The sequence below is a fragment of the Fusarium vanettenii genome (assembly GCF_000151355.1).
Source record: "Fusarium vanettenii 77-13-4 chromosome 8 genomic scaffold NECHAsca_10_chr8_2_0, whole genome shotgun sequence".
NCBI lineage: Eukaryota > Fungi > Ascomycota > Sordariomycetes > Hypocreales > Nectriaceae > Fusarium > Fusarium vanettenii.
The window spans coordinates 856,865-875,761 of NW_003315874.1; the positions used below are offsets into that span (position 1 = coordinate 856,865).

General features: G+C 53.3%; 6 protein-coding genes across 6 annotated transcripts; 3 read left to right on the plus strand and 3 right to left on the minus strand.

The window, feature by feature from the left end:
* Positions 1–16: 16 nt before the first annotated feature.
* On the plus strand, positions 17–399 carry NECHADRAFT_47142 (mitochondrial 54S ribosomal protein YmL31; the record flags this gene model as incomplete). The annotated part of the gene is made up of 2 exons (XM_003048732.1): positions 17–296; positions 347–399. 2 exons carry the CDS (start codon positions 17–19, stop codon positions 397–399), a joined length of 333 nt encoding a protein of 110 aa, XP_003048778.1.
* Positions 400–701: 302 nt separating this feature from the next.
* Positions 702–1,523, minus strand: NECHADRAFT_102776 (uncharacterized protein). Its single transcript, XM_003048928.1, has 3 exons — positions 1,359–1,523; positions 1,207–1,307; positions 702–1,152 (listed from the first exon to the last, which is right to left on the minus strand). Exons 1-3 carry the CDS (start codon positions 1,422–1,424, stop codon positions 789–791), a joined length of 531 nt encoding a protein of 176 aa, XP_003048974.1. The 5' UTR covers positions 1,425–1,523; the 3' UTR covers positions 702–788.
* A 530-nt stretch (positions 1,524–2,053) lies between these two features.
* Positions 2,054–4,819, plus strand: NECHADRAFT_71128 (uncharacterized protein; the record flags this gene model as incomplete). The annotated part of the gene is made up of 3 exons (XM_003048733.1): positions 2,054–2,405; positions 2,439–4,323; positions 4,462–4,819. 3 exons carry the CDS (start codon positions 2,054–2,056, stop codon positions 4,781–4,783), a joined length of 2,559 nt encoding a protein of 852 aa, XP_003048779.1. The 3' UTR covers positions 4,784–4,819.
* A 1,462-nt stretch (positions 4,820–6,281) lies between these two features.
* On the plus strand, positions 6,282–7,496 carry NECHADRAFT_83819 (uncharacterized protein; the record flags this gene model as incomplete). The annotated part of the gene is made up of 2 exons (XM_003048734.1): positions 6,282–6,327; positions 6,400–7,496. 2 exons carry the CDS (start codon positions 6,282–6,284, stop codon positions 7,494–7,496), a joined length of 1,143 nt encoding a protein of 380 aa, XP_003048780.1.
* A 1,914-nt stretch (positions 7,497–9,410) lies between these two features.
* NECHADRAFT_46522 (uncharacterized protein) lies at positions 9,411–13,906 on the minus strand (the record flags this gene model as incomplete). Its single annotated transcript, XM_003048929.1, has 6 exons — positions 9,411–9,484; positions 9,546–9,780; positions 9,856–9,874; positions 10,136–10,414; positions 10,770–11,944; positions 13,337–13,906. 6 exons carry the CDS (start codon positions 13,904–13,906, stop codon positions 9,411–9,413), a joined length of 2,352 nt encoding a protein of 783 aa, XP_003048975.1.
* A 1,036-nt stretch (positions 13,907–14,942) lies between these two features.
* Positions 14,943–17,715, minus strand: NECHADRAFT_95571 (uncharacterized protein; the record flags this gene model as incomplete). Its single annotated transcript, XM_003048930.1, has 3 exons — positions 14,943–16,378; positions 16,532–17,246; positions 17,305–17,715. The coding sequence occupies 3 exons, from the start codon at positions 17,713–17,715 to the stop codon at positions 14,943–14,945; spliced, it is 2,562 nt and encodes an 853-aa protein (XP_003048976.1).
* Positions 17,716–18,897: the final 1,182 nt, after the last annotated feature.

The following is an 18,897-nucleotide window of genomic DNA, read 5'->3' on the forward strand; positions in this document are numbered from 1 at the left end:
CTCCTCCCCCGCCACGATGTTCGGCCCCTTCCGCATTACGAATCCCCTCTCGGGAGGTCTTCTGTGGAAGATCCCTTGGCGACTGTCCAAGTTCCAGAAGCGACGACACCGCCTGCGTCTCCGAGCCGTCGACAACGTCGTTGCGACCGTCGATGCTGCCCTCGCCAAGAAGGGACAGACCCTCGAGGCTCTCGAGCGATGGAAGGCTGAGATGCCTACAGAGGCTGAGATGCTGCCCAAGGACAAGTACACCATGTTTGACCGAAAGGCCAAGAGATACCGCAAGGGCATTCACAGTACGTCTTTTTGCAATTGAGTGGAAACAGAGGCACTAACAGCTCAACAGAGCTTCCCAAGTGGACGAGGGTTTCCCAGAGAATCAACCCCCCCGGTTATTAGAGTCGATCACGCAGAGGAGGAAGACGGAAGCCCAATGGGGCCAAGAATCGAGCCCGGGGCGGGCGTATCCATCCCACAATGGGAATTGCAGGCGGATCTTTTGTTTGGGTCCCCATGTACAACACCAATGTTTCAACTACGAATTGCGAAAAAGAGAATCTCACGACACAAAAACTTGCCTGGTTATTATGGTGTACAAACGTCGACAGGTGTCTGGTGCGAGTGTAGGACTAGACCAAGGGCGCGCAGTGGGAGTGGGATGGAGGCATATTCGCCAAATCAAATACAAAGGGAATCCAGTTCATCTTCCCAAACAGCGAATGCTTTTTTTCTTTTTCAGGGGTATCAAGTATCAAAAGCCTAACCCGGGGAGCGCCGCTGCTCCCAATCTACTTGCTATATCGGCTATCATCGTCGTAGTCACGCTCGCTCTGTATCGCCCTGCCGATACCTCCTCTGCCCTCATCAAAGTCCTCGCGATACTCGTCTCGTACCTGGCCGCCAGACTTGCCGCGGCCGTACTGACGGCCCTCTTCAAAGCCTGGGTCCAGGTCGGTGCGGATGATGCGCTCGTCCAGCTTAGTGCCGCCAATGTACTTGAGACAGTCGAGGGCGTCCTGGTGTGTGTAGTATTCGACAAAACAGAATCCGCAGGGCGTCTTGCTGAAACGGTCGAGGCCCATGACGAGCCGTTTGATCTCGCCGCACTTGGAAAAAAGCTCGTAGACTTGCTCTTCGGTTGTGTAGAAAGACCTGGAAACGCGGTGGTCAGTCGCCTGTAATGTGAAAGTTTAGGAGAACACGGACAAGTTTCCCACGTAAAGGGTAGTCGCGTTTGCCAAGGGGTCGACTGCGGGTTCTGCATTCTCTTCGTGCTCTCCGTCGTCGCGATCGCGTCTCCGCTTGTTCTGGGACATTGTCAGTGATGTATGGCGAATATGGAGAGTTGAAAGCCATACGCGGCTCTGGTAGTAGGCGCTGGGCCTATCCAGGCGCTCTACAGTACTTCTGACGCCCGGACGCATTGTCGCAGGTTTAGACGGATAAAATAAAGAGGTTTGTCGGTGTTGAAGTCGCACAAGATGTCGGGGGTTGAAAGAGGTAAACGCGACAAGGTTGTTGAGTAATTGCTGGGGTTAGATGGATGGATGGTTGCTTGCTTGGTGTGATGATGCTTCGCAAGGCTACTCGAAATTCAGAGTGGGTCATGCGGCTGGAACTGTGGCGGTTCCTGGATAAAGCTCGACACTGGGATAAGCAAACTTATGAGCTTATTCTCCCCTAAAGATGATTAGAGAGTACAATAAGAATATGTTACAGTGCTATAAGTTATTAAAGTAGTTCATCATATTTTCTTCAAGTTTATTCATCATATATGTATACGATATCTTTAAGCTCATCCTCTTCTTCCAGTGTCTTGTTGACCCGTGTGGCGGTGCTAGCGTCTCTTGACGCTCACTGGGGTGACGGCGCCTAGTAACTTTTTTTTACTACGGCCAGCCCCCCAGATCTTCAGCCTCGCTTGTATTGTTACTCCAGCAATCAACAAACCGTCACAATCTTTTACCATCCCAAAGCTCCTTCTTCCAACTTTTGAGCTTTCGGAAGCTACACACCAACTGAGGCTGGCGATTTCCGGTTCCTGTTTCTCGCCATGCCCAAGGTCAAGAGCTTCTCGGCAGCTTGGCTGTCGAGCAACACCCCCGGTCATCGACTGTTTGAGCCATCAGAGGCGTCGCGGTCGCGCGCCTTGGAGGTTGGCTACTCGTCCAGAAAGAAGCCCATTCCCGGCCCGCGCAGGACCATCGCACGACGAGGCACCGAGATCTTTGTAGCTGTCGGGCGCGAGATCCGCTGGGGAGACCTTGCCTATTTGAAGGACGAGTGGGCGGCGAATCGCCATGCGAAGGGGAGGTCAGGATCGGGAATTCGCATCAAGCGCGAGGAATCTACTCCTCCTTTCGAGGACGACAAGAACCTGGAGTCTACCGCTGCATTGAGGGTAAGTCGGATGCTATCATCTCAAGTTCAAGGAGAAGTGCTAACCGTTGTCCAGGTCATCAAGACGCCAGTTGCCGACGACATTCGACAGCTCATCATTTCCCCCAACTCGAACTTCCTAGCCATCTTGACGACACATACCATACATATCTGCGTTCTCCCGGATCCCTCCCACCTGACCAGCGATGATGTTGGCCCTCTCAAGCCCAAAATCTTCACACTGGGACCTACCACTCATGTCACTTCCAGGCCTGCCATTGTGTCTGCCCTGTGGCACCCGCTTGGAGTTAGCGGTTCTTGCATTGTCACAGTCACGGCGGACGCCATTGTGCGAGTGTGGGAATTGTCTACATCTGATCGTTGGTCGTTCGATTCTCCTACAACGTCCATCGATTTGAAGAAGCTGGTTGACGGCACCACTCTGGACCAGGACTTTTCGGCGTCTACTTCGGCCACCAACAAGGCCTTTTCACCCGACTCTTTCGACATGGAGGTAGCAGCTGCTAGCTTCTCTAATAAGGGAGCTGGTGGATGGAACCCCATGACCCTGTGGGTAGCCATGCGAGAGGGAGATGTTTATGCTCTATGCCCGTTGCTGCCTCAGCGCTGGGCACCCCCTCCCACCTTGATTCCTTCGCTTTCGGTGTCGATTGTTACCACAGTCGCCAGTATCGAGGATGATCCCGAGATTGGAGAACAAGAGAAGCTCCTTGCCCAACAGCAGCTGGAATGGATGGGAGAATTGGATTCTCAGGAACCACAAATTGTCGAGGGGCCGATTGGAGAACCTATCACGGAGATTTACACACGACCATCCCGACCCGGTGCCATCCCTCGCCTGCAGGGACCGTTCGAACTCGAGTCAGACCCTGATACTGGCGATGAGCTGGACACCTCGATCACGGACATGCTTATTATCGGAAAGAAGACTGAGACAGAGGAACTCATGATGGGAGAGGAGGATGACCTGGACATGGATGACGGGGATCAGGAGGGCCTGTCCCTTGCCGTGGTCTGTCTTCTATCCACGAGCGGCCAAATTCGCGTCTACCTTGACATGGAGGGCGTACAGGCTCAGTGGTTGCCGCCAAAGAACAAGTCTAAGCTTGGACGACTTCTCGCCGAATCTGACCCCCCTTCGCTTCTCTCCTTCCAGGCAATTGATACCATGACCCCGGTTGAGGTCAACGAAGAGTCCTGGCCGGTGTTCAGCACCGACGTCACGTCTCGTTACAACTTCTTTGTTACACACCACGCGGCTATCACCTTTATTTCTCTCACGTCGTGGGTTTTCCGCCTCGAGGGTGAACTCAATGGCGACTCTGAGGCTGGTACGGACTTCAGAATCGGGCTCCTCGTCAACTCGCAGTCGGCTAGGGAGCGCATATACTCGCAGCCGACCGCTGACGTAACTGTCCCCTTGGCTGCATGCAGTGTGCTCCGGGACCCTGATGTCGGTTATTTCCTCCTGTCAGCCACGCCTTACGACCCGATCGCTTTGACCTTTGACATGCCTGAGGTTGATCTTGCCCCCATTCGACAGGAGAGTCCTGACAACGAGCGTGAAGCCAGTATGGCCCCACTGGACTTCTATGAGCCTCGTCCAGTCTTCAACCCGTCGCATGCATTTGACGAAGGCTCCGCTTTGCCTACTTTGCTGGAGAGGCTCCGCACGTCTCGGCACAAGACGGTAGTTAACCAGGAAGTGAGGCTAAGCCCGCTTACACTCCAGATCTTTACCGATGCACACAAGGTCTTGGCGGATGAGACCCATCGTCTCGGGATGGCAGCTGCCGAGGTATTCCGGCGGTGCGAGCTTCTCCAGGCTGAGCTGAAGCAGCAAGTGATGAAGGCCAATGAGGTCAAAGGCAAAATTGACACGATCAATGGAGCGCACCGTGACGGCGAGGCAGACAATGACATGTATGACCGGAGAGTTTCGGCAGCCAAGGACCGGCAGGGACAGCTTGCCGAGCGGTTGGAGAACCTACGAAAGGTGGTCGGAAAGGCAACGACTAGGGACCTAAGCGCCAAGGAACGCGCGTTCGTGGAGGAGGTCAGAAGCATGGAGGCGAGCGTGACAGCGCCAGAGTATGCAGAGCTGGCATCAGGCAAGGCGCAGGGGGCAACAGCTCAGGCGAAACAGTTATGGAAACGTCTGGAAGACATCAAGCACCTGCAGGCGGATCTTGCAGCAGAGGTGGAGGCACTGAACAAGGTGGCTGCGGACGGAGACGGACCCACGACACCCTCGGCCGAGTTGCGGATTCCACAGGATGTTCGTCGGGCGAAGATGCAACAGGTCCAAGGCATGCTGTCAAGGGAGAGTGCCTTGGTCGAGGCGGTGGCTGCTCGACTCGAACGGCTGCAAACCAATGTTTGAAGCTAATGTGTACAATACCAACCTACCTATCTATCTATCTACGACTGACCGATTCTGCTTGCGGGGTATAATAAGAGACATCTGGCCCATTTTGATTCACCTGGATCTCTTTTCACTCCTTCATTCCTTGGGCAAGTCGACAAACATTCCCTTGGACAGCCACCTTTCTCTGTCAAAAAATGAAGCCGGACTCAGTCTCATCTCACGTCATGGTCATCCATGCTTGACAGCAGCATCACGAAGCATGAAACAAGATTCCTAACAGTGATCGACACACACACAGCGAGTTTCCACTGCATGGATTGCCCGGCAGTTTGCATTGCGACGTGATGCTATCACGGCACACAAAAGGAAGTAAGTATAAACGGGAAGAAAAAAGAAAAAACAGGCCGGGAGGAGGCAGGGCCGGCAAGAAGAAAAAAGCAAGTTTGTTCAACCAACCAACCCTTGTTGCTAATCTCTCAGTCCCTAGCCAACCTTTACATTTTGGCCTGACAAACTATAGGGCTGTCTACGGCTGCAACCTCATCCAATCATTTTTTCCTGAGGCGATGTTAACGAGAGCCTGTTCCCCCGGACACTTCATTACCCCCATTCAAGCTATACAAAGTGGCGAAACTATTGCTCAGCCTTGTTTCACTGCTTTCAACAAGTCTCAATTCTGACCGAATCATCAACAAAGGCTGAATTCTGAGGGTGATAAAGTCAGCCATCCCATTACCGTGGTGACACTCAGCGCCAAGGGAGGGCACATCTCCCAGAACGATGAGACAAGCAGGGCGAATTGAGGCTCCCAATAATGCGGCTGATTTGCTTATCGCTGGCTGCCGGGATGCGACAACGGATGCAGGATTGTTACTACGTTATAGCATGGCCATTCAGGGGTCGCTGCATGTGTAGACCGGGTTGCTAGGAGCTATTTCTGGGGTTGAACCCTTGAGAGCCTTAGAAACTGGGCGAAGATGACAAGACAAGCAACAGGGCCAAGGATGCATTCTTGTTGTTGATTGTTTGGCCTCATTCGAGCCCGATTGTCGTGGCTTCATGGGGGCGGGACATGACATGCACAAGACTGGTTCCGTTTGCGACACTGGTCATGGAAGTTGTTATCCGTCCTCGATGCACAGCAGAACTAGGCCAGAGAGAAGAGGCGAAGGGGTCGTTATGGCTTTCGAAAGGGTACTTGCAGGAGGTGTGGGAGGGAGGCTCTCACACATCACACACGCCCCCAAGCCAGCCCAAGTTGCCGGAGGTATGCAGTCCGCCTTATTTTTTTTTTTCTTTTCGTACCTCACCTCCCTATGTTCAATCCGGCAGGTCAACAGACTGCAAGCGAAGTGGCTGATGGTGGTGAAGTTGTATTAATATAGGAGGCCTTGCGCACTTTCGATCAAGGCAATCTGCTATGCACCGCCTTTCTATGATCACTTGATCGGATCTCTTACAGCACTTTGACATTACTTCCCTCATGACCTTGCTGCCACGAACTATCGCAGCTATGCCTCTCCCGTCTGTCAACCCCGACTACCAGAGTCTCGTGCTTGGTGAGTGGACCCTCGCTTGACATCCTAACGAGTCCGAATAGCTTCAACTAACCTGTTTTTTGTTTCTTTTAGCCAACTGCCGTTCCTTTCACGGTAGTCCCGATGCCGACTATGAGCTTGCTTCTCGCCTCGACACCAGCAACCAATGGCACCTCTTTGTTCTCAAGACGGAGAAGGGCAAACGCACCAAGATCCTCTCCGGCACTGCGACCCATCCCTCGCGAGCCATGGAGATTCTCCACGAAAACTCTGCTCGTCTGGTAGACCAGCACGTCAGCTGCCACGGCTACGACCTTGCTCCCACCACCACCACCAAGCCCCGGGCTGGACTCAGAGGCGGTGAGGTGAGACCAGAGGTTATTGCACTTTGCGGCTCCTCCGACACTGAGGACTCGGGCTCTGGCTCCGAGTCTGAGATGTCGGAGGATGAGCAGCCACCCCCTCGCATGGCGCATCGCAGAAGCCACAGAGCTGAAGCGGTCAAGACTCGTCGCTCTCGCATTGACGCCAGTGTTGTGAGCGACGTCCGCACTGGCCCCCATCCAGCTTGGGGAACTATGCCTCTTCCTCTGCCTCAGCGACCTGCCGTGGTCCAGAACCCTCCCCCTGGATGGAACAATCCCGTCCCCGCGCCGATTCACCTCCCCGCTCCCGTCCCCGCTCCGGCCCCGGCCGCCCGACCTCCTCCTCCCCCGGTCTCCGTGATGCCCCCACCTCCTCCCAGGACCATGCCCATCCCTCTTCCGGGACAAAAGACGCACGCTGCTCTCCTCGTCCTTCACTTGATCGGCACCGGCAAGAAGAACATGGTTGCGCAGGTGGTTCCCACCGCCCAGTTCCTCCAGCAGACGGCAACGGGCGAGGCGACTCTTCGTCCCATGAGCTTCATCAACGCCTCGAGCCCTACCCCCTACCCACCCCCGATGCGAGGCAACACCAACTACCGAGCCACGGTCCGCCGTGTGACGCTGGGCGACGAGACATACGACATGACGTCGTTCGGCAACGACCTCGGGGCTCTGTTCCGCAACGGCGGTGCCAGCTCTGCCATGCCCAAGTTTGAGATCGACATCAACGTGGCGGGTAACTTCTTCCCCGTCATGCCGCCGCCGCCTCCTCGTCCCGCGTCTGTGGCCTCTTCGGCATCTAGCGGCGACATTGTGGACTAAGGTTGTATGATGTGAAATATCACGGGCACATTGGGTGAGTGTCATGGATTGAATTGTATGCCCCAAGTAGGGGGTTAAAGGATCACCCTTTTTTGTAAGAGGAGGATCTACGTTTTAAACAGAGTATTAACTACATGGGATATTTCACGGTCAAAGTGTGACAAGGTAGCGTACGGCGAAAAAGGGATACAAGATTGGGGGGTTTTCTTTGGGAACATGGGGTCAACAAGAAGAGTTTGAGATACCTATCTTTTAGAACAGACCGTTGGTATCTAGGCTAAAACAAATGGCATTATTCTTTTTGTTTCTGAACCATGACTGCATGTTGTCTATGCACACCGTCTCTCATGCACTGTCCCTTTGAATTGAGTTTGCACTTTCTGCATCCCTCTGCACACCGAAAGTGTTGCTTTACCCCTGACGCGAAGCACACACTCTTTTTTCTTGGTGTAACTTTCACCGCCTTCACCTTGATTGCAACCCATCTGGACAGTTGCATTCAACAATTTTTGTTTTTTCAACAGAGTTTAAAGAATTGGTTTGCTCGTGTTGAACTCGATCTCTCAGATCTTCTCGCCTCACTTGAATGATTATCGAGTTATGCTCTCTGCCACTAACTTGAACACGCAATTGATAGTCATGTCACGAGACCCAAGGCATTGGGGGTTCGGCGAGCTAAAGGCGAACCAGAGCCCAAGACTACATAATGAGGCGGTCGCCTTACCATGCATGCGCTGCTAGGGTTGCTGACCGGGGTATAAGTTGGGTGTCGACAGGGGGGGTTACTTACAGTTGGATAGCGTCGTCCACAACACCAGCTGTGAAAAGGGTGAGAAAATGTAATATAAAATCGTTTCTTTTTCAGATGGATACGACTGATAATCTGCTACGTCCCGTGTATCACAAGACTTTCAACGTGGAGTCGTGGTTTTAACTAACACGAGGCACTACACAACTCGGCTGCAGAAGAGTTCCAATGTAGAAGGCCAGCCGACAAATGGACAAGGAGCTAAGAGGGGGATGGGTAACTGCAGGACCAATGTAATGTAATGTATGTATGCCCGTTGACTCACTCATGCTCTCTCACCGACTCGATGAGATGGAGAAGAAAGAGGAAAGATTGCATGCGTGGGAATGCGGTGTGACGGTCTCTCAAGACATACTCACTCACCTAATCAGTTCAAGTCTTTTCAAACTCGTCGAGTCATCGTCGTGTTGTTTTGCTCGCCTCACGATGAGCGGCGGGGGACTGCATCTAGAGACAGGCTAGCCAAGAGAGAGTGTGCGTGTATCAACAACAAAGCGTGTCATGTTCAGCATCCCCCCAAGAAAGAGGGGAAGGGGGCCTCGCATGAGAGCAAAAAGAAACCTATCACAGAGGCCCACCATCATGTCAAACCAACCCAAAGCCTCGGAGCCCGGCATGACGGGACGGGACGGGCGGAAAGAGAGAGTACGAGGCGAGGAGTGGTCCGTGAGAAGAGAGAGACATCAGGCGAGAAGACGGAGAGAGACAGGGGCGTCAAGGTAAGCACCGTTGGTAGTAGAACAGGGCGGACGAGAAAAACAGGCCTCATTTGGGGGCCAGCATGGGCCTCGCTTTTTTTCTGATATTCCCTTGTGGGCAGCTAGATCTCGCTCGGGATGTCCCCGTCCATGATACATCACTTGTCACATCCACCATCTAGATGCTTTCCTCGACAGGGCGGACGAGACCTGTACAAGAACATCGGTTGATTCGTCTGACGGGAGGCTGTGTCCGGGAACATCGGCCTATCCAACGTGAGACCGGTGACCGACAGGGCGCACGATGTAAACAGACTCGGGGTGGCATATCCATGTCGGCATGGTCATGGCTAGGATGCACAGAGCCCTGTCCACTTGGAGTTACTGTCAACTCGGGCAACCGAAGCCTCACTCTCCCTTCCTCTTCTCCTCAAGAGCAGCAAAGGCACTGCCGATCTGTCGCCAACTATCACGCAGCAACACTACACACTCAAGTCAGCATTATATATCGTCCCACACACACACACACACACGCAAACTCACCGAGGGGCACAACCGCCCAGGGAAAGTTGAATCCCACGTAGTATATCCAAAAGTACAGCGTCTCGGGGCGGCTGTATGCCACGCCGTGCATGCGCGACTCGTTGAAATTGGTCAGGTAGTATAGTGCCACCCCGTACGCGTGCGCAGTGCACACAATCACCTGCGCTACGTGACGGCTACGGGAGCCGTGGATGATGCCGAAGACGGTCAAGAGGGAGAGGGGACCCCAGGCGAGCTGGAGGCAAAAGAAGAAAACAAAAGTTGAGGCTGTGGTTCCATCAGGGGTATTGGATTAGATGTTTCAACTTACCGCCGTGATGGTTTCAACGCTGATTGTAAAGACGTCGTGGGTCAAGTACCGTGAGTCTGAGAGGGCGTATTCCTTCCATAGCTGGGCAAAGAGTGTAGACATGCCCGTGAGCTCATGGCGGTATACGAGATAGTAACCTGCAAACCCATGTTAGTATACGACAACGTCTGAGGAAACCTCTACGTCTCACCTTCAAACGCAACATGCAAGAAGCCACCTGCAAAGTCCAAGCCACACGGAATTAGTCCCAATTACGAAGAAGCCAGTGTAGTTGTCCAACTCACACAGGGCAAACCAGGCGGCTGCGAATCGGTCAATGGCGCGCAGCGGGTGTTTGCTCCGTGTCGTCAGCCACAGTGCGGACCCGACTACGGCTCCGGTTACGGCGCCAAACTTGAGCATGAGCTCCGTTATGTCCTTGTCGTTGGGGATGTAACCTGGGATCACGGCGCCGAGGGGGAAGTATGGATGGGCCGGGCCCGTAGCCGAGACGGGTATGTCAGCCATTGCTCGAGAGGAGAATTGAAAGATGGGAAGAGGCAATTGATCCAGCCGGTTGCTTGAGAAAAGCTTTATCAAGACAAAATTTGTTAGTTTGGTTGTGTTAAAGTCAGGGGTTTTGAGCAAGGTCGTCAGCAAGGATGTCTGAATTACCTCGAAAGTAGACGAGTGAGTCACGTGATCATATATTAGAACGCAGCAAGACTTCTTCCTGGGGTGTCAACGAGTATCAAGACTATAATGTACTGATGGATAGTTGCTCGTTTAGGCCTTAAGTATCCAAGTTTAACAACTCGGAAAGTCATGATTGTACGTAGGCTAAGAAACGTGTAGGTGAGTAATCTCCAACTTCGGGACGTATTCCTCGCTTCTGCACTATATATGCTAACCTTCAACGACATTGTTAATAATACACATTTCCCTTCATGATAAACCTCGCTGTCCTTAACAACTGCGCCGACTCAATCTTGCCGTCACGGATAACAGTGCCAATGTCGACCTTTCCAGTAGGATGCCCAATCGTCACCGTCTCCTTAGACTTGCCCCCAATCAGATCAGAGGCAATAGTCCCCTTGATCTGAGACGCGGCTCCGAGGCAGAGCGCCAGCGTTAATGGCACAGCTTTGTGTGCTTGACCCATCGACAAGGCGAGACATCTGATGTCGACCTCGGGTGAGCCGCTGGTGGGAAACAGGAGAACGATCTTGGGGACGCTTTCGACGTTTGGGTTGAGACCCATGAGGGAAGTTCCAGCTCTGCGTATCTGCTCTAACCGTACCTTGAGATCTGCATCTGCCTCGACAATCGCCGGTGTCAAGGCCATGTGGTTCGCTAACCCCAGGCTCTCAGTGCTGATAAAGACACCTGGGTTGCCGACGTCGACCAGAGACGCTTCAACCTTGCTCCCATCGGGTAGTTCCAGAACATCAACAGGATTCCCAGTCGGAAGGGCCTTGCCAGTTTTTGCGCCTGCAGGGTCCAGAAAGCTCATGATGACCTTGGAGCCCGTGCCCGGCACTCCATCCATGACATAGTCGCCCTCATGAGTGTACCGCAACGGCTCACCGGCAACTTGGAACCGCGAAGTCATGACCTTGTTGGTATTGGTATTCAGAAACCGTACCGTCACCCACTGCGAGCCATCCTTCTCCTGCTCAACCGCCTCTGTCGGCACCAACCCAGCATCCCACGCCGCGGGCCCAACTAGGGATGACATATTGCCGCAGTTGCCAGCCATGTCCAGGATGCCATCCTTGATACCAACCTGCACAAAAGTAAAGTCCACGTGCACATCCGGGCGAGAGGGCGGTCCGAGAATGACAATCTTGCTCGTCGACGACAACCCGGAACCCATGCCGTCGAGCTGGCGGCCGTACGAGTCTGGTGAGCCCATAGCGGGAGGGAGAACACTAGACCATTGCGCCTCGGGTGGGAGGTCTCTCCTATGAATTACGAGGCCGTTTGATGTACCGCCACGGGCAAACCAGGCGAGGAAGCTGCGCGAGAGGCATGGGGTAGTTGTTATGATGGAGCGGCGGGGATCATGAGATGTGATTTTGGTGGTTGAGCCGAAGTGGCGTGACGCGCGCTTTGCAGATGAGATGAATAGCCGAGGCGGCATTTTGAGTAGAACTTTAGGAGTCAAGAGAAAAAGACTTGTGATGCTGTTGATCAGATCAAGTTGATTGATCATGTCCCGGCTAGTTGATGTTTCGTTCAAGTCTCCGGTCCACCGGCGCTGAGTTTGGTACGTACCTCTCCTAGCAAAGGACATGCCAGAAGGGTCAAAGAAGTCACCACCACTCTCCCTGGAAGAGTAAATTCATAGATGATGATCGATATCCTTCAAATTAGATCTTTTAAAGCAGAGTTTCAATATCAACACACAAAGTTGGTAAAGTGTTTTGCATGTGTTGGGAACCTACCTTTGATACTGCTCCGGGCGGAATGGTAGAGTAAACAGAGAGCTTTAGAGAGATGGGATTTCGAACAAGGCATGGGCTGATCAAGGAACAAAATAAATAATCTGCAGCTGGTTTTGGATAAATTTAGTATCTTGGAGCACTCGAATTGAGAAGAATCAAGCATCGCCGCTGGTTTAGTTTCGAGCTCCCATTAATATAGGGTAATCACCAACATATATTGCAAGAACAATACTTGACGATGCACCAGAACGACAAAGAAGATCCAACTCTTTCTTTAAACTTGTGATTGAATTTATGTAGAAGATATCGATATTGTATTTATCTATTTTATTCTTTTTGTTTCACTTTATCGCTACCCTTAGGAAAGCATACGCTAACATAGTTCTGTTGGCCCTCCGAAATACTACTGCATGAACATCTAACAAACGAAGCTTGCACTCCAAGATGTACATGAGCCACTTACCTCGAGCCGCAAAGAAAATATTGGCTTCATCAACGACATGAGTTGTCACTGTTTAACTCGCTGTTACCGACCAGGCTTTGCTTATTGTCATGCCATCTCAATGAATCATGGTAGTCAAATCCGCTCCAACCTTTTGCCACATTGTGCCTAGGTATCCACGCGGTAGTAAGTGGTGTTGATTCCCACACAAGGTTGAGATAGAATTTCACGTATCTAGCAAAACTTGAATTATTGACGCTATCAATATCACTAATATCTGTCTAGCCTGTCTGTATAGTTTGCTAAAACCCAAATCATAGTTGTCAGATGATAAAAATAATACCAAGAGACATATCCAGTGCCTCGATGTATCCGTGTCTCATAACGCTACTCAGTGCTCGTCAAAATCGCTAGGAAAAGACAAGGAAATAGACAACTCGAAAGCAGACTTAACCCAAGGAAATAACAAGATAAAAAGCAAGTCAAATGACAAGTCCCAAGTCATCCTCAAGAGTCCGTCTCCAGAATACTGAACCAAAAAAAAAAAAAAAAAAGAAACAGCCATGGCGGTTATCACCATCAAAGCATCTCACATAAATCACTCCTCCTCGACCCAGAACCGCCTCATAATCCTATCCGCCCACTCCTCATCCAACCCCCAGTTATCAACCGCATCCTCAATCCCCCTCTCCATCCTCCCCACGTACTCATCTCTCGGCACATCCTCCTCGACACGCTGCCCGTCGACGTAGACGAGCGCCCGCAGTGTCTCGTCGCTGTCCTTGGAGTGCGCCCACTTGACGTTGACCTGGAACTTTTGGTACGCCCAGGGGACGCCCTCGTGCTGGTCCAGCCGCTCCTCGTCCTGCGGGGGCAGGAGGTACAGGAGTCCGTACACGCCGTGCTCTTCGTCGTCGACCGCCTTTCCTTTTCCCTTGTCGGTTTCATCCTCGTTGTCGTCTAGAGGGAGTTGTACAATGTTGGCGTATCCGCGGGCGTTGATGATCCATCTCCACCCTTCGAGGTAGGCCAGTCCGACGGGTGTAGAGTACGGGCATCGCTCGCGCATCTGCTCCGTCGATAGATTGGAGCCGTAGGCAAAGTACAGCACCTCGTGGAGGTTGTCCTGCATGAGCGTCATGGTGCTGTCCTGCGACGGCTGGCTGTCACCCTGCGAGCTCATGGCTGCAAGTGAGCTGATGGACGGGTATATGTATCAACTAACACGGTGTCAGTAAGGCCAGAGGTTGCAGTCGTGCTCGGTCTGACTCTACAGTGCAGCGCAAGCGTTGTCTCTTGATGCTGGTGTGGGTGGTATAAGGAAGGCTCTGGTAAGCAGCGTGAACTTGGTCTTGCTTTTTATCCGAGCAATGAACGAGTGAATGGACAATCCCTTCAATTCCGTCACTGGCGGCCTGGCGCTTGCTTGGGCCTTGGCTTCATAGCCCCAGCCTCAGAGCGTGGTTGGCGAGTGGGTTGTCGATAGGCAGACAAGGCAGCAAAGGCGGCTTGGTTCAACTCCGCCTCAAACCCACCACTAGCAAACACCCAAACAACAAACCAAAGTCCTACAAACAAAGTCACGCCAGCACAAAAATGTACTTTTGTATCATGCCCTGTCTCTTATTACTCACTCGCTTGCAAGAGCCTAGTCTTGTCTCTCTCGTGTTACTCATCCTCAAGCAATGTCTCCCTCATCCCATGGATTCATTCCAAGTCGCATTAGTTACCAAACTCCTGTATCCCCGGCCTCCATGTCTGATATCTAAGTAAATGCTGCCGTCCCTCCCAATCCGTCCACCCATGCATGCAATCCTCTAAGCAAAGCGAGCGTGGTATCGCAACGTCATATCATCAGCCATCCATCATCTCCTTATTACACACACTCTGGTTCCCTCCTGTATCTCCTCCCACCACATCGTCCTCCAGGTAGATTACCACTCAACTTCTAACCCAGCAGGGCAGGCCTTCCTGCTTCTCTGGTCAACTTGATCTGCACCAGATAGTCGACTCCTCCCAGTGACCGCTATTACACCGGCTCGGGGACAAGGACAAGACTTTTCTCCGTCTCCCATTCCTCAACATTCTTCGTCCTCCTATCCTTCTTCGCGCACCCCGCTCATGTTCTGTCAACAGTATTCACATCAGACACTTCGTAATTCGTCCAAAAACCCCCGGTCCAGCCTCAGGCGGGCCGGCCCCGGCGTCTTAGTTGCATATTAGGTGATGGGGACCAAGAACGGGCTCAGTATTAACTGATCCGCGCTCGGTCGCAGGTTGTGGTCGATCTCAAACGTCTGTCCGAGGAACTCCTTAGCTTCCTCGCTAGCGTGCTCGGGGATCGTGGGGGCTGCTTTGCCACCTCCGATCTTGAAGATGGCCTGAAGCTGACTGCAGTCGGGGAAAGGGTGACTGCCAGTCATCATCTCCACCACGAGGCAGCCCAGTGACCAAATGTCCGCCTTGCGTGTGTACGATGTCTGCTTGACAACTTCGGGGGCCATCCAGAAAACTGACCCCTGAAGTGACGGTCGATGCTTGTTATTATTCGCCCCACTCAGAATGTTGGATGCCTCCAGCTTCTTCGAGATGCCAAAATCCGAAATCTTGATGGTTCCCTTATTGTCCACGAGGATATTGGCTCCCTTGATGTCGCGGTGGATGATGTCCCGGTTGTGCAAGTACGAGAGACCCGTCAGGATCTGTCGAACAAAGCTTCGTACCAGCGGCTCAGGCAGAGCTCCATACGAGTTGAGCATGGTCTGCACTGAACCACCAGGAACGTACTCGAGGAAAATGTTGAGATAGTCAGCAGATGAGCTGCAGCCCAGATACTGCACGATATTCGGATGTCGAAGGTCGCGGAGCAGACTAATCTCTCGCTTGAGCGCTTCAATCATGCTCTTCTTGCGGCTGTCGCTCTGGCTGTTGGCGCCAGGGGCGGGAGTCTCGACCTGCTTGACGGCAAGAAGCTCACCAGTCACAGCATGCAGGGCTAGGTACACGCTGCCAAACGATCCTTGACCGATAAGCGCGCCCTTCATCCACTTGTCATCACCCCATGACTCGCCCGCCAAGAAGCTTTGTAGCTCCTCATCGACATCATCGCCGTCATTGGTCAAAGCTTGTTGTAGCTCTTGGAATGAGCCAGATCCCGTCGAGTTATCTCCGTCGTAGTAGCTTGTCGTTGTCGTGTTGCCTTCTGGGTCGGTCACGCTCAGAGCAGCCGAGTCAGAGCTGCTCTCGGTGAATGACACATACGACTTGCGGTTTGGCTCGATCGGCGACTCCTCCTGAAGCGTGTCGAGCATAGACGAGGTCACCGAGTCGCGGTTATACGCATTCTGAGGGGGTCGGATGTGCGAATCGCGAGGTTTGATCTTGGCCAGTTGTGAGTTGGCGTTGAGCCACGAGTCAGCGATAGTTGGGATGGGGGGTGCATCCTGAATACTAGAGGCAAAGCTGAGGCTGCTAGCCACACTGAGCCGACTATTGACCTTGCTCAACCGAGTCGACCGTCTCATAGAAAGTCGGGCCGTGCGGTCAATGTCCTCTCTGGTATGATCAGGGAAATAGGACGTCAGGTCAGATGCAATCAGCTCGCTAGGGGGACGAAGTCCACCGAATTGGCGGAGTGCCCCGGGCATGCGCCGTTCTGGCCGTTGTTCGGCAACTGAAAGAGGTCGCTCTAGATCCTTGGCTGCGTTGTGTAGGTTTCGCTCGCGGTCTTGGTAAGAAATAGGGGAGAGCGGGGACTGAAGCTGGTCGTTCCACTTCTCTCCAAGCATCTTCTGGACCTTGAGTTGACTTCGCTTGTCGACCGTCTCGAGAGCGCGGGCGTGTTTCTGTTGCTCCTCCTCCATGGCAATGGCCGCAGCCCGCTGCAACTCCGCCTCGCCTGGCTCACCCGCCGGGACCCTTCGCAGGATCAGTCGATTCCGCTCCGGACGTCGCTGGTCCTTGATGATGCGCCATAGTTCCGTGTCGCCAAGTCGTCGAGTCTGGCTCGGATCAGGGTCGATGCCGGCCAGAACCCAGAAGCAGTAGTTCCTTTCGTGATCCTCGCGCAGAGCAAACTTCCGGAGCGTCACTCGCATCACCTCCTCGCAAGTATTGCAGTCGGCTATCTTGACCACCTTGGTGACGCCGCCAGTTGAGATGACGCGGATAACTTCTTGATTCTGTGGTAAGGCAGCCATCAGCGAACCGTCCATACTGGAATTATTCCTGGTATGGGTCGTTACCAGACGGTTTGCCGGATCACCCGCTACCCTCTGCCCTTGCATGTTTACCGGGCTGGTAGCATAGGGCTTCCCTCGCACCCGCATAGTCCGAATTTCAGTGCCAGGGAGAGGAGAGTTGGGTCGGGAGCTGCTCTTGCCACTGTCCAGGCCACCATATGGGTCAATCTGTCTCGAGAATCTCTTGTTGGTGGCTGACGTGGGCACCATTCGGGAGGTGTTTGGCGGCCGGGGCGAGCCACCAGGAGCGGTAATGTGAATATCGAGGCCACCAAAGGAGTCCTAAAGATATGATCAGTCCACGGGTCCCGCACAAACAACAGTTACTGCTGTAGCCTACCCGATTCCGCTTCTTTTCGTTGGCATACGCTCTAGTCCTCAGCTTCTTAATGCTGAGAAAGAGCCGGACGCGGTCGCCGACTTTCTCGACGCCCATTTCCTTTAGGACTTCCTTGTCCATTTCTAGGAGGTTCTCGCCATTGATATGGTTCTTTCGAAAGATCTTCTCATAATCGCCGCACTTGACACTTCGGAGATACTCGCACACCTTATCTTCGTCCCAGTTCTTGACGGATTCGGAGGGATCGTGCTCGGAGAATTCGGACTCGGTCGGGCTGCCGTAAGCACCTGCCGTGGGCATCGTCGGGGCTCTTCGTGGAGGCGGAACCATTACGGTTTGAGGGGGAGCCGGAGCAAGAGGAGTGGCACCGAGCCCGGCTGGAAATGACGACTTTGAAGCCAGCATAGCCATTCTGAGAGGGCGGCCGATCGTGAGATCGACTGCCAAAGAGCAAGGTGAGATTCGAAGCGAGTGTCGGTCTCGGGAGAGACGTGTAAGTCGTCGTCGGCCGTCGAACGGTGGTGCCCAAGACACCAAATCAAGCTGGGATACCCAGACCCAGGAGAGTCGTCGGTCGCTCACGAGGTGGTGGTTCGAGCGTGTACGGACGGCGTAGGAGAGGGCAGAGCAAGGTTGCTCTGTATTATTAGTAACGACAAGGGCAAACAAGTGAGGGTCGAAAACAAAGGCTGCGATCAACGCGAAGCGCCTCACAGGAAGTGAAGAAAGGGTATATAGCGAGCAAAGTCGTGTGGGAGAGGGAAAAGTGACGATGGACAGACAATGGAAGAGAGAGTATTAGAGGGATGGGATGGTTTGGCAGGCCGGGAACAGGGGGATGGGGAGGCACAGGGGACAGGCGGTGGTCGCGACAGAGGTACCGCCCCGGCGACAGATACCTATCTGCAGCGCGCTCTAGACCTGGGGCGACGCCGAAAATGGCGGCGGATTATAGTTCGGAGTCTGCTGGCACAAGTACCAGCCCGGCGCAGGTACCTGACGGTGAGGTGGCGCCGGGGCCTTCGTTAGGCTGGTTCAGGTTGGCGGGCTTGGCCAGCGCTGCAGCGTCGATTGGGCAGCGGTAGAGGAGAAGGCCCCCCTGTAAATATTCACGCTGGACCTGAGGAAGCTCACAAATCCATAGACGCCCAGGAAAGGCAAAGACGGCGACCAGAAGAGTTTACAAGGTGGCAGTAGGAGTCGGAGACAATTTCCGCTGCTTCAGGCCTCGCTGGATGGAGGATGACAGGTCGCCAATGAACGCTTACAGCACCTACTGTGTTATCCCCCTTTGCATGATAGCATGAACAGCATTAAGAATGCATTTCAAGGTTGGCGACCAAAAACAGCCAAGATTACACATGGGGTGAAATACGAGAGGATCCCCCATACTGAAAGCAGCAGCAAGGCGACAAACTGCGCCGTCAAGGGCGTATATCGTGCGTAATATGGACCCTCGCAATCGATCTTTGCTGCTGTTGATCTCGCAGTGCCAAATCGCGGCGTTCCAGTGTTCCAGAGAGTTCCACAAGCCAGTGCTGATCGTGACGAAGAGACAAGGGCAGAGCCGCCGCTAAGATTCACAAGTCTCAC

Excerpts from the sequence above, each read along its gene's own strand:
- NECHADRAFT_102776 (XM_003048928.1), bottom strand. The coding sequence starts at position 1,424 with ATGCGTCCGGGCGTCAGAAGTACTGTAGAGCGCCTGGATAGGCCCAGC. Across the intron at positions 1,308-1,358 it reads GCGCCTACTACCAGAGCCGC|AACAAGCGGAGACGCGATCG; the intron begins GTATGGCTTTCA and ends ACAATGTCCCAG. Across the intron at positions 1,153-1,206 it reads ACCCTTTACGTGGGAAACTT|GTCTTTCTACACAACCGAAG; the intron begins GTCCGTGTTCTC and ends CCGCGTTTCCAG.